Source organism: Nyctibius grandis, chromosome 1 (assembly GCF_013368605.1).
Source record: "Nyctibius grandis isolate bNycGra1 chromosome 1, bNycGra1.pri, whole genome shotgun sequence".
Lineage (NCBI taxonomy): Eukaryota > Metazoa > Chordata > Aves > Nyctibiiformes > Nyctibiidae > Nyctibius > Nyctibius grandis.
The window spans coordinates 37407416-37431454 of record NC_090658.1 but is presented as its reverse complement, the minus strand read 5'-3'; the positions used below and the strand labels follow the sequence as shown (position 1 = coordinate 37431454).

General features: G+C 40.7%; 2 protein-coding genes across 9 annotated transcripts in view; both read right to left on the bottom strand.

Annotated features, from left to right (window-relative positions):
• STRN (striatin) overlaps positions 1-7733 on the bottom strand; it is a 78083-nt gene extending 70350 nt beyond the window's left edge. For 4 of the 5 annotated variants that reach the window (XM_068414540.1, XM_068414551.1, XM_068414559.1 and 1 more), the window contains exon 1: positions 7177-7542. In XM_068414540.1, coding sequence (XP_068270641.1) covers positions 7177-7485 — 309 coding nt within the window. In that variant the 5' untranslated portion in view covers positions 7486-7542. Of the gene's footprint in view, positions 1-7176; positions 7543-7568 lie in introns of those variants that run through there. The other variant, XM_068414577.1, reaches the window with a different exon arrangement.
• Positions 7734-8988: 1255 nt separating this feature from the next.
• HEATR5B (HEAT repeat containing 5B) overlaps positions 8989-24039 on the bottom strand; it is a 64670-nt gene continuing 49619 nt past the window's right edge. For 3 of the 4 annotated variants that reach the window (XM_068399028.1, XM_068399047.1, XM_068399056.1), the window contains 5 exons: positions 21802-22071; positions 19298-19522; positions 16607-16758; positions 13402-13615; positions 8989-11793 (listed from right to left, as the gene is read on the bottom strand). In XM_068399028.1, coding sequence (XP_068255129.1) covers positions 11489-11793; positions 13402-13615; positions 16607-16758; positions 19298-19522; positions 21802-22071 — 1166 coding nt within the window. In that variant the 3' untranslated portion in view covers positions 8989-11488. The remainder of the gene's footprint in view (positions 11794-13401; positions 13616-16606; positions 16759-19297; positions 19523-21801; positions 22072-24039) is intronic. The other variant, XM_068399037.1, reaches the window with a different exon arrangement.

The following is a 24039-nucleotide window of genomic DNA, read 5'->3' as shown; positions in this document are numbered from 1 at the left end:
CACAGGCTGAATGAATCACTCGGGGTATAGCAATACAAGGGAGAACAAATCTGGAGGAGATTTGTAGATTTGGCTTTGGTAAAAAAAAAGAGGAGTGAACCAGACTTGACCACAGAAGCATTTGCAAAGGCGACCGGCACACTCCCATTTCTCGCTCCTACAGGCAGGAGCGAGAACACTCCTTGTATTCACGCATGCACCACCACCCTGAACTGACTAGAGCATCAAGCGAAACAGATACAAAAATAACTGATTTTGTTCTCACCTCCTGTTTACAAGCTTGGATATGAATATCGAGCATGCCATTTTTGTTCCAATGCTTTTGCAATCCTGCCCTATGTGACTTGCCCTAAAGGGAAACATATTCCTGGCTAAGAGCAGAAAAAAGGCAGTCTCTCCACACTGTGACCTTTAATTGAAATTCTTTGTCACTGGGTTATTTTCAAAATATTCAATATTAGTTAGCCTATAGCAAACTCTTCTCAAACAGGAAAAGAACATCTAGATGAACACATCTACAGGCCCACAGAGAACAGGTCACTATGATAAAGTGAACCTTTGCTATCACATTACAGAGTATTTTTCTGTCTAGTGTATTGTCTGCAAAGCTTGGATCCTGGGCACTCTGAAGTGATTCAGAAGAGCTGTTTCAAGTATCTAAGCATTTCTCAGCATTTAAAAACAAAACATAACAATCCTTCATCTATTTCTAAGTCAGTTCTTGCCACTTTCTAGCTAACGAACTTAGAAAGGAGGACTTGACAAGGCCTGGCAGTCTCATGAAGTCAACTATGTGAGCAGGTTACTGACCAATACCTATTTTCTCAGAAAACTGTGTACAGATAGCAATTTCAGTTGAGGCTTGGCATTTGTACAGCCTTACTTCTTTTAGCATTAAATTAAGATGAACCAGAAGTCTCTGGAGATGCATGTGATCTTCTTTGGGGAATTTTACACAGCCCATTCTAGAATTAGTAAATAAAGTTTCAGTGTCTACTGAAACGTTATTAAAGGCTGAGTTATATTTGCAACTTGCTGTTCACAGTGCAAAGTTACTTAGCCCTGATGCAATAAAACTGACAAGCGTCAAGACCTTCAAGAGAAAAAGGATGGCTACAATTTGAGTAGGACACAGAGATACTGATTTAAATTATAAACATGCACTAGTAAAGACACTAGGATGTTTCACCATATGCTAACCTGACATCGAAAACCAAAGTTTTCCACCTAGAACGTAACAACTTATTTAATTTTTGCTTAATTCAACAATTCTACAGCAAATCATGAAAATCAGAAAATCCTCTTCTTTTTTAAAGCATAACTTTCTGTGGGAAGCGTTTGTAAGCTTTAAAGACCACTTGGAGACAATGTAACATTGAAAAACCCTACCTGTTCATGTCACCTCAATATTTAAAGCAGCACTTTCCTAAAAGAGTTAGGGCCATTTAAGAAACACATTTTCATTACATTTAAATTACAGGTTTAACAGATCTGAGAAGAATGGGAAAATCTGATGCTGAGAAATGCTCAGATGATTTATGGAATTTTAAAAAAAATCAAATTACTGTAAAAACCAGGTACAGACCTGCAAAGAACCAGTCTCATCGGTTTCTATTTACATTCTACTTCTCTACAAAAGCCACATATTTCTACAATGCACCTCTTTCATCACTGAATATTTGCTCCCACTAGCCCTCCTGGCTTAAATAAAACAAGCCATGACATCTTATCAATGAGTATATTGGGATTAGCTGGCAATCAAGCATATAAGCAAACAGGAAAGAAAAGTACAGAAGCTTCTCTTCTGTGCTTCACATGAATTTGGCAACTAGCAAGTCTGCTAAAAAAACTTCGCAAAAGAAAGGATATCTGGCAGTCACCAAGACCCATTGAACATCATCTTTCTCAACTAAACATGCCTCAGCCTTGTGACCATGGCTGATTTTCTTCAACCTTTCTTTTGATTTATCTGACATATTTAAAACAATAAAGTTGAAAATATTGTCCTTCTGGGGCGGAGAGGAATTTAACATGAATCACTGTTTTCTTTGTAATATCTGCCTTATGAGAAAAAATATTTTAACAAAGACTTCTACAGAACTTCTGTCAATCCATCTTTCACAGAGAATCTCAGAGATTCGACCCACATCATCATACTTGAAAATCTTACACAAAACTTTTTCAAGCTGTATTTTATCTTCTATTTTATTGGCCAAACCAAATCTTTAGGAGTTTTCCATTAACTAAATAACTGATTTCATCAACTCATTGCTCGTTACTTCTTCTCTGAACAATATCTGCAGATTATCCAGCTATCAGAATGATTTTTAACTAGAAACTTAATCCAATAAGAGGACCGTTATCTAAAAGTCAACAAACTGTAAATATCAACTATTTCTGACTCAAGTAACCAATGTCCTAAACCACACTATAAATAGCCACAGCCATCTGTCTTATTTGCCCCTTCTGCTCATTACTTCAACTTGTCTGTCTCCGAGGACACAATCTTACCACGTAGCATGCCTGGTTTCACCGCCTGCCCCTTGCCTCAGAGAAGCAGTAGCAAGGGGCAAGATCACCATCCGTGACCTCCCCCACAGAGAGCTAACATTACTAAATCTTCCATAACGCACCTCAAGTGCTTATCTATTGTTTCCATCACATTCCTTCTATTACAGTTGTTTGCTATCATTTAACTACATTTTATCTCATTTCATTAACTCTTTCCCTCTCATTTAGGGTGTTCTTTTGGCACTGTCTTCCAAGGAATATTTTTAACAAAGTTGTAGAAAGACAAGCACATTGTATCGACCCATTCTCTGTAATTTCCTTGCAAACCTTTTCAAAGGAAGGTTTACCCAAGAAAAATAATTTTAACATAACCCTATCAGGTCCCACTACTCCAAACCAGTCTGCTACTCTTAAGAAACAGTTATCAGTTCGAAGAAAGGAAAACTTTAGCAGTGAGTAGGACACGAGCTAGAAAATTCCTTAGCAGGATAGGGGGTGTCTATGCACACAGTTACATAGAGCATAGCAGTCTGTTGCAATTTAGAACATTTGTGAAATGCTGAGAAATGCCAAAGTCTGCAAATCAGCATTTTTGCCAGAAAAATGTTTGTCAGAAGCAAAACTTTCCACAGCAACATATGCACTGCTTGCAAAGACAAAATTTCTAGTCAAAACAAAAGCCATACACACACACACACACACACACACACGAAAGCCTTCCAAGCTCATCCAGCCCAGAAGCAGCAGAGCTCAACAGCTTTGTCACTTGCTGGGACAAGGACGCCCATGGGCAGCGCTCGGCTCTGCGGGGGTCCCAGCCGTGGGGGCAGAGTCCCCATCGCTCTCTCCCAGGGGTGGCAGATGGCTAATTAAAAGGGAAATAACATCCGCAACAGAGAATCACCCCCAACCAGTCAGAAGACGTATGGCTAAGGCAAGACATCAATATGGAAGGCATTTTGAACCCTGCTTGCCTCAAGCAAAGATACGAATTTCAGTGCCCTGCATATGCATTTGATCAAACTCTCTGCTATTTTGGGATGGGCTTGTCCAATACATAATGACAACTCTGAAATGCCTCAGAAACATAGTCCAGAAAAACGCAGAATGAAAAAAAACTGAACTTTAAAACTTCTGCAGAACAGGAAACCCTTTATTGTCAACTCTCCCAAACAGCTGCTGGATGAACCCAAGAAAAGAAAAATTACTAATTTCTGAAAAGATATGAAAATAAATGATAATGCTATAAAACACAGCTTGTGAATACTCAAATGAGGATTAACAACGTTAGTATTTATTCTAGTGAATTACTTTATAGGGCATCATGAATGTTTATTCTTAGGATAATTTTTCAATCTGCAGATGTCAAAGTACTATAAACAGAAAGCAAGCATTAAAAGCGAAATATGTAATTAGCAGATAAGCATCTAGAGGAACCCTGTATGAATCTGTTTTCATTCTGATTTGAAATACACAGCTCAGATTATTAATGATACTTGCATAGACATAAATATTGAAGTCCCCTTTCAGCCTGAATGAGGAAAATTATATAACAGAGGCAACAATAATTTTAAAAGATTCAAGAAAAATAATTAGAAAATCAGAGTTCACATGGATATTTGCCAGGGAAAGCAAAATAGCGGCACTTGATCGGAATAAAAACCTTGGAAAGGCAGTACTAGACCAGTAACTACAAACTGAGAGTAGGCTGGCCTGCCTGCCAACTCATATATGTTATAAACTCAGGTGTGTGTCACCTGAACAGGCATCACATAACACAACAGAAAGGTACTCTACCTGAATATCACGTTTAGTTCCACACAATTAATTACAAGGAAAAGAAAAATAGAAAATAAAAACAAGCCCAGAGGGGAAGAAAAGGAAGATAGGAAATCACAGTGGGACTGACTTAGAAGGTGTTTTTTGGAGAGAGGGTATATCTTAACTAACCCATGACTACAGAGCAGAAGCCAAGCACGGTAACACTATGGCATAAAGCACATGAAGTATTTAAATACCAAGGTGGGTAAGAAACTGGAGATAAAAAAAGTCTACTTCTAAGAAACAAGATGAATTGCAGATAAAACTTATGGAATACTAAGAAGACCATACGAAATAGGTCCTCTGCCACACAGCCTCCTAAGAGAGTGGATAATCTAACATTTAAATTTACATCGGATGGAAGACTAGTAAAGTACAATCAGCAGCACTGTATCTTTATCTCAAGAGAGAGAAACTACCCGACCTTAAATTTCCATTATTCTGTTAAACACTTCCAAATATATAGGCCAACAAAAGGCTTCAGAAGGAGCATGGAACCGGTTTTTAATTAATGCTGCTCATCCTCCAGCTGCACATATACAATTTCTAACAGCCACCCTTAGTTGCTGAACCCCTAACACAAACCTCTCACAGGGATCAAAGAACATTCAACTGCAAACGGTCACAGCAGACATAACACCTGATGTCTACAGCGACAGCCAAGAATTTTGCACCTTTCTGAACATGACTCCGCAGCAGATAAATGCTGTTACAGCTCATGGCAACGCCAGCCACAGCTAATTATAACTTTATTGAGATGTTTTGGCAAGAGCCAAAGGCGTCCAAGCAAAGACCTTGTAATCGGGTTATATTCCCAGTTCTGTCACTGATAATACATGATTTCGGCAAATAGTTTAAATACTCTGCTTTCATAGAATCATAGAATGGTTTGGGTTGGAAGGGACCTTAAAAATCATCTAGTTCCAACCCCCCTGCCACGGGCAGGGACACCTTTCCACTAGACCAGGTTGCTCAAAGCCCCATCCAGTCTGGCCTTAAGCACTGCCAGGGAGGGGCATCCACAGTTTCTCTGGGCAACCTGTTCCCGTGTCTCACCACCCTCACAGGAAAGAATTTCTTAACATCTAATCTAAACCTATCCTCTTTCAGTTTAAAACTGTTCCCCCTTGTCCTATCACTACATGCCCTTGTAAAAAGTCCCTCTCCAGCTTTCCTGTAGGCCCCCTTCAGGTACTGGAAGGTTGCTAGAAGGTCTCCCTGGAGCCTTCTCTTCTCCAGGCCGAACAGCCCCAACTCTCTCAGCCTCTCTTCATAGGAGAGGTGCTCCAGCCCTCTGATCATCTTCGTGCCTCTCCTCCAGACCTTTCCTCCTGTCTCATCCGTAACACTTACCAAGCTTTTGAGGGATACTTGGGGGAGGAGGAATAGCATACTAGTCTCTACTGAAGGGCATTATAAATATGCAAAGTGTTATTACTATTAACACGCTGGCAGAATTTCTTAGGTCCTATAAAACAGATTTTTTTCTTCAAAGCAGTTTTTGAGATCTGTATCAACTACAAAAAAAGTCAATATATTTATGAGACTCCACTGGATATAGGACACATGATGTTCTTCTCATACGTAGCTAAGCTTTCTACACAGTACATAATACTTTCTGCATAGTATTTACTGGATGTAGTGAATAGAAACATGTTTCAGTTACTAATGAATTTTTCATTGAATTATTGAAGTAAAAATAAAAATTACTCTCTTGTCCTCTTGACAACTTCCTATAAAATTCCTACAAGGGAACCCTCAGCGAAGAATGTCACCTCTGCCACTCTTCTCAGAGCGGTTGTTTGATGTTACCATAGAAAGTACAATTCAAAGGATGACTTCCCTACTAATTGAAAAACAAAACAAAACAAAAACAGAGAAGTGGTTCGCATTGCTACACAGGCTCAAGACTCTCTTGACAAAGACAATACTTTCAAGGAAAGACACAGAAAGAAAAGAGATGGACAGGAAACAAGAGACAAAGAAAGGAGACCTAAAAAGGAAGCCGAGTAGACACTTTCCAGGCTCAAAAACAGCCAACTGAGAACCAAACAGCGGGCTGCTGGTAACGTGGACAGCGTTAAGGTTTACAACAGACGTTTTTCTTGTCAACAAAGCCAAAGAGGAACAACAACGAAAGCTGCATTATCGACTGCTATTAATGTGACGTGTCCATCACTGAACTATCTGACAGGAATGGCTCTAGGTCAGCACTTCACAAGTTCTTTAATCAAACGATCACTATCAGTCTCTTAACGCATTAATGGGTGTATCAACCCCACCGCTTTTCAACTGAAAACACTACATAAAGTGTCCCGTGCTAGCAAAGGAGTTGCAGCCGGTCCCACAGGCCCGGCCAGGGGCCGAGGGCCCAGAGGGACTGCGAGCCAGCACCGGGGGCCGGCGGAAGCCGCCTGCCGCGGAGGGGCAGCGGCACTAGCGGGGCGCGCAGCCCGCCGGAGGCAATTTTCAACAGTGGGTTATGAAACTGGTGACAAGTTTAGGCAGCCGGCCCTGGACGGGCACCCGGAAAACGCCGGAGAGGCGGCCAGAGCCGGGGCGGCGGGCGGGGGCCGCTCCCCTCAGGGGGGGCCGCTCCCCTCAGGGCCGGCCGCCATGTCACGCCCCTCCGCCCGGCGGCGGGGGGCGGCCGCCCTCTGAGGGGGAGGGAAATGGCCCGCGGCGGAGGCGGGCGGCCGCTCCCTGACGGGGAAAGGGACAAGGCGGAAAGCCGGGGCGGTGGTTAAGGGGGCCGCTCCCCTCCAGCTGCACAGGTCCGGGGGACCCCCGCCCTGCGCAGCCGGAGGGGAGCGGCCGCCCAAGCAGGGAGGTCGCGGGTGTTACCTGCAGCTCAGCCCGCTCCGCCTCCCACTCGGCGCGCTCCGCCTCGAAGCGGCCCCACTCGTGCTGCAGGAAATGCAGGATGCCCGGCACGCTGTACTGAGCCCGGGACGCCGACACCGGCGCGGCGGCTCCGGAGGTTGAGACCCCCCCTCCGCCGCCTCCTCCTCCTGCTGCTGCCGCCGCGGCGGCTGCTGCTGCTGCCGCCTCGCCCGGCTCCAGCCCCGGCCCGCCCGCCGGCGGCGGCAGAAGCAGGGCGTTATTGTTGTTGTTGTTGCTGAAGAAAACGCCGGGCCCCGCTTGCTCGTCCATGGCCGGGCCGGGTCTGCCGCGCTCCCCGCCGCCGCCGCCGCTCCCTCCCCCTCCTCCTCCTCCTCCTCCTCCTCTTCCTCCTCCTCCTCTGCGAGCCGCCGCCCGCACCCAGCCGCGTCCCGGCAGCAGCAACAACCTGGGCGCGTCCCGCCCGCCGTCACCGCCTGACAGCCGCCCCCGCCGGCTGCTACGGCGGCGCGGCGGGGACAATTCCAGAGCGCGATTCGCCCCGGCCCCTCGCGCGGCATTCTGGGAAATGTAGTTCCGCTGGGGGGCGGGCGAGGCGGGAAGGTCACCCCGTCGCCTTTTTCTCCTCCGCGCTGCCCTTATTTCGAGGAATGACGTTACAGAGAGTGGCCATCATCCCCCTGACGTGCGATCCTGAGGTAGAGACCGGCAAGCCGTGGCAGGGGGCAGCTGGCAACGCACCCCCGGCCACGGTCGGTGGGGCGGGGGAGACCGCGGGGAGCCGCCCCGGCTCCCGCCCCGCAGAGCCGCGGCAGGAGGGGCAGGGCAGCTCCGAGCGGCAGCGGGAGCACTGATTAATCGCAATCTCCACCGCAGAGCAGGATTTAAATGGCTTTGGCACACTCGCAGCCCACCCTGGGGACATCAAAAGGGCAGGTGTCTCACACCAGTTCCACAGACTTCGGTCGAGCCCTGCCCTCGCACCCCTGGCTTTTCTCCTTCGGCCCTGTTCCAAGCGGTGCTCAGAAACTTGAAAATCTTTACAAACGCTGGAAAGGAGAGCAAAACTACACTTTTCAGGAATTACCATACTGCCTCTTCTGCGAGGAAAGGGAAAACAAGATACTTTGAGACTGACGGCAAAGCCCTGGCCTGAGGGCGCAAGCTGTCAGCAGCGCCGCTCTCTCCTGCCTCCCCCAGACACGTAAAGTCCAGCTTGCTTCCCGTGCTACGTACATACTAACGCCAGAGGCTCGCTGGAGACGGACAAACACACCTCCACCAACAGGCTTTACAGCAGGGCCAAGTGCTAGCAGCACGTGGCCATGGAGGCTGCTGCGGTAGGGCCGCTGCAGGTGCCGAGAAGGCGCCCCGCCGCCCCTCCCTGCACCCGGGGCGCACCAGGAGCACCCCGCTGCTTACTCAAGCAGCTCTTCCTGTTTCCTCGTGGCTGTTCCGAAATGGTACTCGCCCGCTTCATAACCCAGCCCTCAGCGATTAGAGCTGCGGCTGGTGGATGACCTCTGCGTGCTTTTGAAGAGGGAAAGACAACTAGGGAAGCTTACAGAGAGCATCCCAGAGCAGAGGGGTACAGCAGCAAAAGCACAGAAGAGGGAGTGTACTCTGGGGGACCTTGACAGCGAACCGGGGCAGAACAACAAGGCTCACACAGAAAGGAAGGAAACAGTAGAGAAAAAGGAAAGATGTTAAGGGGAAACAGAGCAAACGAGCTTCATGAAAAGGCACATTAAAAAGGCCATCGACAAAGAAAAAAATGAAAAGGAGGGTGGCAAAGAACAGTAAGCACTACAGGCATTTCAAGTTATTTTGTTTTTTTTTTTAATCAAATTAAATTTGATGCCAAAATATTATGTAAAACCACATGGTTATACCTTTACTATCAGGAGCAAGCAAAGAAGCAAATGAGCACTAGAAACTGGGGAAGGATGCATAGAAATTAAAGTTGAGCATGTTGTATACAGTCACACAGCATACAAAGAAAAACCTCTCCCTTCTCTATCCCTCTACATGGTGCCATCTTCCCTTCCACTAACTTTTTTCTATTTTTCTAGACTTCTTATTTATGCTTGATTGCTACACTTCCCCCCGCCCTTTTCTGAGTTGTCAGACATCTTGTAATCTAGAGTCTTAACAAAAACATAAAGGTGCTGAGATAAAAAAATAAGGTAAATAAAACCTGATTATAGACAAAAAAGTTTCCAACAAACATTGAAATCATTAATTACTAGACTATTGGGGGCAGGGGAAATCTCAAACAGGTTATAACGTTATTTTCTTAGTTTTACTTGCAAAATTTTTGTGTTCAATTTTGTACCACGTTTCCGAATACTTCCTCTCAAATGTTAAACAGATTCACAACTTCTGAGCAAAATAGCTTTCTAATGCTGGAAACACTTATTAGAAAGTGATATATTTTAATCAATCAAATTTCCACTACACATACAAAGATGAAAAAAGTAGTGAAATTACTTTCCTCCTCATGTACAGCATATTGTTTTTACTTCTGCATGTGTCTTTACTCCTGTAGGACAATGGAACAAGACCTGGAAGTTAACATCTTTATGAAAAAAAAAAATTGAAATATTAGAGTATGCACCACTTGTTGTGTCCTCACTTTACTACTAAAACATTCACTGTGAAATAAAAGTTATTCTGATTTTATAAATATTTTGCACACACCAAATACAACAGGGAAAAAGAGCGTTATCTTGTCCTCTGTTTTGCATAGGTACTCAAAGGGTTATACAAGGTCTTATGGGAAAAGAGAGACTAGGCAAGTGACTATGCAAAAACAATGATGTACAAATATTTCAACCAGCTATTAATCACATTCAATTCTATTTACTATCCCTTTCTTATATTTGTGTTGAAGTAGAAGCTTCTGAAATATGCAGTTTTTACAGAGTATGCAGAATAACATCAGAGATGAAACTCAAGAGGCCTAACTGAGGCTTCTAGTTATGTGGCTTCTCTCTACAAAGCAAAAAGAATAGAAAGATCCCTATAGAAGCCCATAAATTCAACAGCAGTGTCAAAAAAATCCTGTCAGTCAGTCTTGTGTACACAAGAAAATACATGGTTCTGCACTTCTGCCAATAGGAAGGGTGAGGTCTGGCAGCAGACAGACACTGGGAGTCACTGGCTCTGCGCTGCAAGGTTAGTGCAGCACTTTAGCCCAAAGCTCCAAAATCTGCAGATCAGACTCACTCGGATGCGAGGGGAGCCGTATGCGTTTGAAAAAAGAAAAGCCTGGTGGGGGAAGGAAAAACTGGAGGAGCCTGACTCTCACTTGTGTTCTGCTCCCTTAGTCAGTACAGGCGCAAAGCGCTCAAGTTGATTTGGCTCTGCAAACTTTATCGAGGATAGATATCAAGGATATCTATCTTATCAAGGATAAGACAGATCCAATGAGACTAAAATCTTGCAGGAAGGTTAAATACCTAGGAATCTGGACAAAGAGCAGAGCACTGAATCATCATATTCAACCAGCGCCTGGCAGAACAGGAAGACTGTGAACACACAGCAACTTACAAGGGCCAAAATTTACACCTACGAAAATGCAGATAGCAGGCCATTCTCTTTATAAACTCATTTTCCAACGCTTTCTTTAAAATTTATCTTAGAAGAGATAGGGGATTAGATTCTTTGCATCCTTTATTGATTTTCAAGCATGGGAACGGATCTGAAAGAAATACACACCACATAAATAAGGACAACTCATGAAGACAGCATGCTTGAACATTCACCTTGAAAAAGGCTGAAAATTTTCAATTCTGTCTTTTTCATGCAAGCTGAAATGATCTACAAGGTCTGACAATCCCCTTCCCTACTTTGTTTTTAAAAGGAAAAAGTGCATACCTCTACACTTGAAATTCCCCATGGTACATGGTAAGTACTGCATAACAGTTTCCCCTCTCCCTCCATCCCCGCTGTGTTAGTGTGTTTGTACAATGGTAGGATAACAACCACCACCAGATTTCAAAAACCACTCAAAGGTTTGGGGTAGCTTTTAAAAATAAATAAAACTATTTAGTCAGACAGAGAATAGGTTTTTTTTGGTGGATAATTTATAACACAAATTCATAAATATTATCACATTCCATTTCCTAAAAATCTATACAAATACAAGTAACACCACTTCCCTTGTAATGCATGGATTTCAAGTAATTAAACAAAGCTCTATTAGACAGCCTTTCACATATGAATTACACAAAATTACAGACATATATGCAGTAACACATCCGGGATAATGTATGTAATGCTTCTGACTACTTAATGGTCCAAAAATAATAATTCAAAAAAAGCTAGTTTTCAGTTTAATTGTTGGGGTGGAATGTACTGTGGGTGGTGGTTGCCTAGCAGCTGCTTTTGCTTTGCTGGCCTGACTTGCTCGGACTGCAGTTTCTAGACGTGTTTTTAATTCAGGAGCAGCTCCCATTACCGTCTTGAAAGCATGGGGGTAAAGTGGACCAATGTGCATTAGATTCTGAAGCGCAAATTCATGAAGATCCTTAGATGCTGTAGATGCAGAAGCAAAGGCATTTTCATTTAGTAAATAGGAGATCAGAGTGGGAACAAGAAGGGCAAGCAACTGGACTCCTAAAAATGAAAGAAAAAAAATAAAATCAATAACCATATCAGAGAAGAAAACAAATGAAAATTAATTTTATCAGTTACTAGACTGATAAGTGTAATTTTGTTTTCAGAACTGGCAATAAACACTGTAATTAAAAAATTATCAAATAAAAACCAACTAAAATGTAGATGGTTTCCTGTCCTTTGGTCACTCAAATCTTTCTTACCAGGATTGTGTTTCAGACTCCTATTATTGCTCATCACAGTTATTTTGTTCCTGACACTTCTTTAGAGATGCCTTTGCACCATCTCATTGCAGATCATTGATAACAGATCATAAGATGTAGGGTGCCTGTCATACTGAAGGATTTCAAAACACTTTTCAGGCAGACAGAAACATTATTCAATTGAATCTGAATATCAGCCTCTCCACTGAGCATAACAGAACCGCTATCAGTGTATGCAAGTGTTCACGAAAGTCAGGGACAGTTAGTTACCTGCTATATTACTCCGTCCTGGAAGGTTACAATCCAAAAAACTAGCACTGCAGCTGTAATTGGGCTAGCATGACCTAATGAAGCCAGAGACCAAAATGGCACAGGGATCAAAAGGGCTTATCCTTAGAACAAAAAAGCAGCTGAACTTAAGCAACAGGGCTAATTTTTGTATCTAGCAAGGATACAAGTATACCTTTGAAATGTGCAACATGTTAAGTGTAAATTTTACACTCAAAGAACTTAAACATTAATGGTAACTCATGCATCTAAAATTTTGTAGGTTATCAGAGTATTAATGATTTTCCCCTAAAGGTTTTGACTAAATTCATACTCATGGGGTGATTGTCTCCAGCCAGCGGTAGCAAAAATCAGATCAGATTTCCACATTTGCTTCAGTTACTCTCTCATTTTAATGTGTTTCAAACAACTGTGCCAGAAGCAGAAAGGCGCTCAAGAAAACATACATTTAGTGTTTTATCATCAATGAAGAGAAATACCAACAGGGAGTACGTTGGGCTGGGAGGGGGGGAACCCACACAAAACCAACAGTAATATTTTTACAAGGAACTTTATCAGCATTTAAAGCCAAATGTCTGCAAAGTAAGTCTTTAGAAAACGCATTGTTTTCAGTTAGAGAATAACTGAACTTACAGATAAATTATAAATAATGTATTCTATCTACTGAAGCAAACAGGAGGCTCCATCTACAATCAAGATATTCTGACCAGTACAATTCAGTTTCTTGGGCTTTTTAGATAAACTCTGTTGAGTTGGTAGAAGCAACGAGATAGAAGTGGTGAGTCTGCTAAAATAAATAAAAGTTAACAATAGGAAAAAGCAAATTTAAATGGTGTGAACAACTCCTTTCCAAACAGAAGAAAACATTACTCACTACTGCAGTTCACTTATAGAATTTTTTTCCTGCAATCACCAGAAATTCAAAGGCTATAGCGTATCATACTGTATGTGCTATATGAGTCCATGCATACAAAAGTTCTAGTACTGGAATTACAAAAGCATGTTGCACAGACATGGTCTGTTTGTGAACTCTCTGAACTATGCCATCAAGTTCCTTTCTAATGCTCGATATTCTATTTTAGCATTACACATTTCTCTAGAAAAACTAAATACTTACTATTCTGCTCCTCACCAAGGGCAACCAATGTTTCAAGGACTTTAATTCCTTCCTGGACTGCTAACAGCTCCAGGTTGCTGTTCGGGGGGCTCCTTTCCACAGCTTTCAACTTCTCAACCATGATAGGGGCCAATGAATGAATATACGGAGTTGACAGGGCACGATTGGTGTGTTGGAACACAGAAAGCAGAAGCTGATAACACTTGGCTTGAACCTAATCAAATCAAGATAAATACATTGTCCTGAAAGTTATTTGTTAACTCAAGGAATTCTAATAAACTCTGTTATCTATGTATGTGAGAGACACGTGATACCAAAAAAAAGACGACTAAAGGGGAAGGAAACATACTGAATAAGAGGAAAGCAGCAACACAGTCCATCTGCTAAAATAATATTAGCCCAGTTTTCAGTAAAAGGAAGGCCAATTAGAAAGAACATGCAGGTACTAAATAAGAGTAACAATATGAACTCAAGAGAAAATAAAGGAATAGTTAATGTCATACAAGTCAGCCACACAGGTCCACAGACAACTATATCTTTAAGTCTCAGAAATACCAGCACTAATATTAAATGTATCTGCAAAATCATGAAATGCTATTCCAGTCTCAGATAGGTAAAATAGCCCATAAAAATGACTCAGATCAGATCAAAGTCATCTTATTGCTCTAATATGAGCCAAGGCTGTAGCCAAAAGTGGCAGGCCTGTCCTTCCTTCCTTCCTTCTCATTCTCCATGTTGTGTTGGTAGGAGCACAGGAATATACATGTAGCCATACAGTGAGCTGGATCACAGAACCCTCTCCTTGTCTTCCTATTTTCTTTTTCCACCCCTCCCTCTTTTCTCTGGAAAGCAAGGATTATTAAAGTCAACATTTGGGAAAATGACTCACTGATGATCTTGTTTAGATGAACTTATGAATGCATTTTATTTTGGTGTACAAAAATCTTTCTCCAGAATCCGACACAAATAACCCAGAACTTTTGAAAAGGTAAAGCCTCACAACAAATATGAGGATAAAACATTGCACATGCTTTCAAACTGCACTCAAGTATAAATAGGATGAGTTATTGAGCACATGCTGAACAAAAACATTCTAGGGGAAGTATTATTGAGCACAATGATCTGTAAGGAGATCTGGGAATGACTGGAAACAGATGTATAAATAAAACTATTGAATAAAAATGATAGATAATAAAAACTAATAAAAAGAAAATACAAGTTATGCAGCTCAGGTCACTCTTAATTCACTAGTATACAGCTGCCAGTTTTCTATACAAATCAATTTTTAAGGCCTGAAGTAATAACATTTCTTCTAATACCGTTTCTATGCTTTTTAACAGAGCTCTCCGGAAGAATGTTTTATCCTAATGAATAATCAGAATCATCTTTGAAATGTTTCAACAAATTATTCCTCTACCTCTACACCACTCCAAATAATTCCCTTCCCATTCTGTTTACATTCTTTAAACTTTACTCCTTATTAGCTGTTAAGATTACTAGCCTTTGAAATAAGGTGTAAAAGTCTCTTTTCTTACATGCATGCGTAATTCAAATAAGAGTTCTATGACTGCATCTGATAGCAGAACTTCATCCAAGCTTCTTTTATTCCATCTATATAATATAAATCTTTTTACTATTCTGCATTCACAGAAGTCTACAAAAGCTCCCATGAGGTAAAATTAGGGCTGCTTCAAAGCACATAAGGCACACTCTCCTGTAAAGCTTACCCATTAGCACTGAGAGACAAGGGTCTCTCAACTAAGTTCCCTTGTTGGGACAAAACGAACTCAGCTCACCAGCCTTCTGGTTATTAGTATACATGATATCTAGCCTTTCAGACTTTTGCAAGTGGTAATAGTAAACTCCTGTATTTCTTATGAGGCGGTGGTATTTCTTTAGAAGAGTTTTTTCCATAACCAGTTCAATGCTTTTAGCACAATCAGTATAATGCTTTTATTAAAAACAGGTGTCTAGTTACTGACCCCAACAATGAGTATTTTATATTTCAAAAACTAGAACAAACACACAAGTATTACAGAGTATATGTTCTGCACATCAGCAAGGAGAGTGGACACAATCTGGCTGTTGTCAAAGCATTCTCTGTGAATTACAAAAATAGTGGTAAGTTCCAGCTCACTGACAGCTTTCCAGCAGGGTAATGGGCAAAGATGTACTTCTCTCACTGTTCATGTGTTTATACAGAGCTGAGAGAGAGTATGACATAAAAGTTTCTGCTCAATACAACTGATATTTCCATTCATGCAGTAAAATCTTAAGTAGCTTTCCACACAAAGTCAGGCTTCAGAAACAACTAAGTTTTATGTCCACACTGGAAAATGCCAGCCCTGCTGCAGAGAAGAATTATCAGTCTAAACAGAACTTTAAATGCCTCACTGTGACCCTAAACACATCAACATTTTTTGCGTGTTTTTCTTCTCAGGAATCTGAAGCACTCGCTTGTGGAAACACTATAGATTTTTCTTTTTACCTCCCACCTGCAGATTTGTATACCCACTCAAACAAACTGATGGATACATGGCTGGAACAGTTAAGCTTAAATATACAGCACATTAGCCTGCTTGAACAAAGTCAGTCTACAGCTTTTTAGTTTCCCTCTTTAGTGAGAAAATAATTTAGAAGGTAATTCATAAAGACAAACCAAAGAGCAGAAGTGAAATCAGGAGACAGATGATTCACAATCTGTAGATGTTCTGATGGTGACCACAAAATTACATTTTTGCTCTCGAACTGAGTTTTCTATGAACATGTAAAATAAGCACAGGTTTTGCACAAACAAATATAAAATTCATCAGAAATGTGGGCTGTAATTTCATCTACAGAAGAATTGGTTTAGTTTGTACTATAAAAGATCAGCATTAATGTAGAAATGTCACCACTCTCTGGTAACTAACTTTTTCATTTTCTAAAATTTCACATATCAAAGATTTTTTTCCTTTTAAAAAGCTGCAAGTCAAGAACCTGGAACAAGGTCATGAACACACGTTATCCAGAAGCACTTAGTTTGGGTTGTTTTGCTCAGTAAAGAGTTTCTATAATGCACTGTTGAAAATTCTAGTTATTTTGACAAGCAGTATCTGTCTCTGAAGTAAAGGCATCACAAAGCATTCCAAGAAATATGGTAAATATGTCACAGTTAGTTTTTTCTCAGCTATGTAACATTCACATTCCTATAACACGATCTTACCCAAGGATCACAGGAATTTAATGCACTTTTAAATCTGTTCATACATCCATTTTGTAAAGACTGCACTCCAATTATTTCAGTGCTTGCTGACCAAAGGAAGAGAGCAATCGCTGTAAGTATGCTTACTTCATCAAGAATAGGCTTAGAGGCTTCTGAAAAACAAAAACAAACACACTGTTAGGTTACTCCAAAAAGGGTTTAGAATTTATTCAGTAAAAGCCAGTGAACATAGATAAACACACAAAGAGGAAATAAATGTACTTGAAATTATTTGCAACTGCATACAAATATGCATCTACTTATTACAGAACCACTTTATCATTATCTACTGCGACTGACAAAAAGCTGAGCAACTCTATTCTAATAGTTGTTTTAATAAAGTAAGTCAAACTTTCTGAAACTTAAATATCAAGGAAAAAACATCACCCACACTTTCTCTGACCAAGTCTCATTTTTTGTTTTCAATGTGTAAATAAGAGAGGAAAAATGTATTTTTTAGATCTTTTTCCCATTAAAAATACACTTTGCTTTTTTTTTTAATCTCTTCAGCTGATACAGCAGCGTAAGAAACTGATACCCAGCATAGCAACAACTTTTCTTAACATGAGGTTTCACATAACAGACTAGCTGATCTGATAGCTACCTATCACCAAAAACAACAGTCCTACTTTAACCTTTTCTGCTTTTCAAATCGTCTGTATTTGCCATTGTCATCCTTTTTTTTCCTTACACAAGCTCTGTCTTCATGGATCTCATTCATGAATTTACATCAACAGGAAAAAAAAATTACATTTATATATGATTATTATAATTTATATATATATAAAGTACTGTTCTGCTGGTTTTGTTGGCTAGACTGGTTCTGCTCTCCCTTGAGTGGCACGAAGAAAGAGCGGATATATAGTCAGCAAAAAGAAAAACAGTATGAATGTCCTTTACAGATGTCAGCTACTTACTCAGTTGGCTTAGTGTGAAACCTCACTTCAAAAAACTACTCCAAGCATTTTAAGTGACAATTTAAAAAAAAAATAAATAAATTTAAATTTGTTTAGATTTTATTGAATTATGAGACTTGAAATCGTATGCAGTAGACCTTGCTTAGGTTCTTGAGTGTGTGATGTGTTCCACTCCACAGAAGATTGGAAAGGAAAACATACACTCTTGCAAGGAACCGAGAAAGATTTCTGAATTCTGAAAAAAAGCCTAAAGCCAGTAATTGTTTCTCGAAAGACGGACTGGGAAATCCGTACAGTAACAAAAGGCTGGAAGACAAGAGCTGATGTGACAAATCAAATTAGAAGTTTGACTTAGTTAACACAAATCTACCAATCCTTCCCCTTCAGACATTTTCAGGACCGTTTGCAATTACCTGCTCGCTCCCTATCTCTCACATGAGTAACTCCATTCAAACCTCTCCTTAATGTCTATAAATGGCTCGTTAGGGATGTAACAGGATGTTTTTTGGCTGAATTACCATTATGCAAATGACAAATCTTTGTCTCTCTTTTGCTAACTACGCATCTGAGACTGCCTATCTTTTTTGCTTTTTGAAGGGGAAGGAAAAGTATGAATGTGAACCAAGAGAACTAGTCTGCAGTTCTCTAAAGAGACAGAGTAGACAACCTGCTGGTGGGTAACAGATTTTTTTTGGCAGGGGTAGGATTTTTTCTCACCGCTGAAAGCTTGGGACAGTATTGTGAATATCCTACTCCAGTATGAACCTTGCCACAATTCTCCCTTGCTGTCTTCAGACTCATTCACTTTAACACTCACTGCCATTAAGACTATATGAATCGCGTCAGCAAACGCTTAAAAGACACACTGATTGCCATTTTTCTTGAGGTTTAATTCAAAGTGTCGAGTCCATGTACAGTATTAAACAACTACAGTTTCAAGTAAAGAGATCAGTTCCCCTACAAACACAGTTTGGGCAACTAAAATCTCCTTTAAGCTAGCAGGTATTCTGTGGAAAGAGGAAAGGAGGGGTGGAAATGATAGTTTGCTCAGGCCTTGCCAGCATGCCTAGAGTTGCCAGTAGTCGCAGAAATTGAGGCATGGTCCAGGAAGTGAAGTGAATTCAGCTTGGAACTCCTTTAGATTTTACTTGCGAGACATTCAGCAGATGTCAGAAAGACCGACTGATATCAGAAAGCATATTTCCACGTTCCAGAAACAAGTCACTAGCTGAAACTATGAATACTGGTAAGGACAGCCTGAGGAAAATCTAAAGCATACAATAATCGCATCACAATGGGATTCAAAATGGAATAGGAAAGTCTGAACTAGTACTGAAAAATACCCTACGGAAAGGACCTGAGACGGGGGGGTGGAGGGCTGCAAGATGAGTTGCAAAAGGCAAAATTTCTAACAGGAGGTTATGATCAATATTGCCAAAGAAAACAGACCAACAAGGACAAATCTGGGACAGAAACTCCTGAGATGTAACTGTATTTTCTTAAAGCCAACGCTGTGCTTGTCTTCAGCACAACCTACTAAGTAACTGATTAGTTATGCTCTATGCACTCAGGCCTTTCTCCCATTTCAATTTTACAAGCAATTAATCACGACTTTTAATCCCCAACCCTCAGACATGAAGCCTATCAAATTACAGGTAGATACAATACTTGCCTTTTCATTACAGCAAACCCCAGTTCTCTAATTTTAACTCTCCTGCACTGGAAAACCACTTACCAGGTTGAGAGTATTCCAAGATAGATGCCAGAGTGCTGCGGATAAGACCTGTCCATTGTTTCTGAGTTTCATCAGTCTTGACTGTTGGAAGAGTAACAATAGTTTTTATCCCTTGAAGGGCTGCACCGACTGGAGGTGGGACCTGATTATCTGCTGATTTTACTGCTGTTTCTTTCAATACTCTCGTAATCAGAAATAGGATAGTGGGTAAGATTGTCATACATCCTAAAAAAAACCAAACCAAACCAAAAACAAACAAACAAAACAGAATTTCTGAAGTTAATTCCAACAAGTGTGGTAGACAGCCTCTTTAGCTTTCCCAATATGGATATATATGGCTAGGAGGCAAAGGAGACACCAAGATAAACTCCAATTCAGGTTACCAGTGATATGTGTCATTCAATATTTTATCACCAAATTCATTCATCAGTACTACTGAAGTTTATCATAACACAAGTCATACAAGCCAACACTTAAAACGTTGCTGTCAATTCAGGAATGATGATTCAGCTATTAAAGTTTTGCCCCACATGACATGTAACACATGGTATGTATCATATTGAACACATCCAGATTGTTAAATATCTTAAAACAGGATCTGCATATCGCTAGGGTCCTATAAAGTAAACAAGAACAAGAAGAGGTCTGGAAACAGGTATCCAAACCAAGTTATGGCACTTTCCAAGAAGCTGGCGTGTGGTATAAGCCCCAGAAGCAAAGTAAGGAAGTTATCTGTGTGTCTCACATCCTGGACAAAAGCTGTAGCCATCCGACTACTCTACAAAGGAAACAAAATAGTCCTCCTCCTCCTCCTACTGCATTGCTTTTCTGAAGAAATCAACACTTATCTATGTTTTATGCAGCCAGTCCTGCAGATGCAAGTTAGGCATACTTAAGAAATATTGGTCAATTAGCACATAACCTGACTTTAGACACATGGAAACTTTATTAGAAGGAGTTTCAATAACACATGTAGACTTCAAGCCCCTGCAGGATTCAAAGAAGGGTGCTATTGGGTTTAGGCGTGTAATAGCAACCTACAGCTCACTTCAGACAGTCAAGTCTCTTTCCGTATCTTTTCTATGCCTCATTTTTGCGCATCTGTGGAAACACAAATCCCACCATTTTCCTACTTCTGGGCACGCTGTAAGGATAAATACACTAAGTAGAATAATTAACGACTGGAAGGGACTGCTGGAGGTCATCTAGTCCAACCCTCTTTTTCAAAGCAGCAGTTCCTCTAGATCAGATTGCCCAGGATCTTGTCCAATGGAGACTGCAAGATGCTCATGTTTTAAAGAAAGAGGAAGAAATATAAAAACCCCACTCAATCACAGAAAGTGATGAATTCTCTTTGTTCACAGTTTCCCTTACATCCACAGGCTCAATTAACGCAAATGTCTGTGCATGTATTATCCCCCTCTCCCTACAGCTATCAGCTGGCTACATCTTCTGGATGACAAAAAAACCCAACTCTAGCAGTGTCTGTAGACAACTCTACAGAGTCTGTAGAGCTACTTTCACTGGCCACTTGCCAACTGCTGGGAGTCATGCCTTCACTCCAGTCAACATAGAAATAGTACTATTACTCTTTTTGCCCCTCCCACCCCCCCAAAAAAAAGGGTAAGGAAAAAAGAACCAGGAATCAAATAAAAACAGTGCAGGACTCCAAATCAGCTCAAAATCTACTATTTTTCAAATGGACAATGTGTCCTACAGTTCTTTAAAGACAGCCCATGTTGTATTCTGAGCATGACTTTGTCCAAATATGTTATTTACCATGCATCTCATTAAGGAACCAACCTCTAAAAAGTCTTATCTACACCAGTGTGTGAAACTTCCCAGAGATCCACGAGACAACTCTTAAGCAATTTGTTCTCTGAAAAGAAAAACTGAAAGAGCACAGCTTCCCATGCAATTGTGTCCTTTACCCCTGAACTCCATTCAGTGCAATTACCCTCGTTTACACATATCCTTTGTGACAGTCTCCCTGGGCAGAAGAAAGCTCCATTTAGTTTAGAGTCACATTTGGGATGACTGACAGCCAACGGCTGCAAAAACCAAGTGTATCAACAGCTGAATTGTGCTGGTTTTTCCTCAGTAGAATTCTCTTTTCATCCAGCTGCTACTTTTCACGAACTTCTCAGGAATTTAATTCCCTCTGAGATATCTATGTTCTTTTACAATATGATTAAAAATTGGCCAAAAGGTTTCAAAGTCATGAAAAAAGGAAGGGGAAAAAGACAAGAATAAAATCATAGTGATACAGAGCTCATTTCCTCAGCAAAATTGCAGCACACATGCAAACTTAAAATCAAATAATTTCCTTTATGTTACTCACTGGAAAATCCTGAATCCTTAATTTATTTTAGAACATAAACATAATTTTCAATAGATGACCCTTAAAGTATCCCATGAAAATGTATTTCATTTGCTTTTAGCATCATATGCTCACTATGCTTCCCCTACAGTAACCACTCGTGTATTTTGTTACATTACCTTACCTGCTGGAGAACACAGAGAAGGCAGGTCAGACAGTATAGTAACAGTGGCAGCCACAAGACGAGCACTTTCCTCAGAGAGGTGGGATTTGGCAGCAATGTGACTTGGAGAATCTGACACTTTTGAACTCAGATGGGGCATGTGCCGTACTAGGATAAACATGAGCAATTCCATGGCTGCAAAGACCAGAGATTTTCCAGGCACAAGACCACCACTCTCACCTCCCTCTCCTAAAGCAAGAGGATTTTCTTTTTCCTCAGTATCATCTTCATCTGAAAAAGGAAAGAAACATCTGAGGAGACAGTTACAAAGGATCCCATAGCAAAGATAACATGAAACACGCTTTTAAAAAAAAAGTTTAAAATAAAGAGGAAAAAGTTACTTCACAGTAAGGTATGACAAACATGACTCATGTCAAGCTAAATGTTTTAGTTAGAATGACTTAAAGGGGTTTAAAATGCTTTAGAAGTATTGTGATTGCAACAATACCTAAAAATTCATCCAGAACTAGGAAAAAAAGTAGTAATACTTACACAAAATAAAAATGCAGGGATTATTTTGCTTCTTTTAAAACTGATGTTAAAATTAACAGCAGTGACTGCCAAATAAATAGGCATGACAAAATTTTTCTCATTTAATGGCTATTAATTAAATGTTCCACCCTGAAAAAATCTTTTTTTGCAGCTTAAATTGATTACGAAATAAGAGAACAGAAAAGCATTGTTGGATTCTACGTCTGAGTTCATGATTTCAGCGCATTCAGTTCAAAAGTCTCTCTTTTGAACGGCAGCTTGGCCAGCTGCAGTCTTTCCTTCTCCCATTAAACAGCAACAGAGATTCAATAAGTCAGAGCTGGCCTGAACTACCCCTATGGAGCTCCTATGAATTTAAATGATTGCTAATGTTATCACATTCACTGATTTGAAAAATGCAACTTACTGGGCCTACAGTAAACAATTCGATTAATTCATATGAAGGAACAGAGCTTCCATTTTAGCTGTGCTGGTTCCTCAAGTTCCAGCAGAACTCTCTCTCTGTTTTTATGTGGAAAATGGGTAAAAGCTAACAGTTTTTTTTTTCTCAGCAGTATACTGTGCCAGACTAAGATTGTAGTTTTCCTTAGTAAGAGAATATTCTTTGGGTTTTACTTTACTTTTTTCAGGTAAAAGAAAACACAGCAGATCTAACCTAATCAGATATCAATGAAGTATTTGCCAGGTTGCCACTTGGAAACTAATTTACCTGGCAAAGATGGAAACGGTACATCCAAGGTGAGATTTTTAAAGGAATGCTAAAAGGATGACTGAACAAAAACTACCTCAGAAAGTAGCTTTTGGGCTGATGCTAATACCCTTATCAAGGATATTCTTACATAAAGCAGAAACAAACTAACAAAATATGCTGATGAAAAGCCTAAGCAAAACATCAGAAGCTGAAATATCATACCAGAAGAATCAGGGATAAAAGAAAGAATCAATTTTACTAAAGCTCAATAAAGGGAAATTAGAGGAATAGGATTTAGGCCTATTAACTCATCAGAGAATCTCAGAAAAATTTAAGTTGAAAGGGACCTCCATAAATGATCCAAGTCCAATCTCCTGTTCAAAACAGGGCCAACTTGAAAGCTAGAGCAGGTTGCTCACGGCTGGTCCAGTTTTGAGTATCTCCAAGCATGGAGATGCCACAACATCCCTGGGCACCTGTTCTACTGCTTCACCACTCCCATGGTGACAAATTTTTTCCTTGTATCCCATCTGTATTTCCATTGCTGCAACTTGTGTCTGTTGCCTCTTGTCCTTCCACCATGTAATTTTCAGAAGAGTCTGGACTGGTCTTCTCTTTAAATCCCCTTTAAGATGGGGGATTGCTATTCTATCCCATATTAACCCTCTCTTCTGCAGACTAAACAAGTTCAGCTCTCTCACCCTATCCTCATGTGTCACATATTTCATCTCCCTAAGCAGCTCAGTGGACCTCCACTGGACCTCCTTCAGTTTGTCAACATCTCTCTTATTCAGGATGAGGGGGGAAGGGCAAAGAAAACTAGACACCGCTCCAGATGCATTTTCTCAAGCTCAAGTTGAAAGGAAAACCATATCCCTTAATCTACTGGTCATACTTTTCTAATGCAGCCCAATAACAGAGCCTTCAGCATTGCACAGGCACACGAAAGATTCACATTCAACTTGTTAGCCAGAAAATCTACTCTCCAGTCTCTTAGCCCCCCAGCCTATACCAAT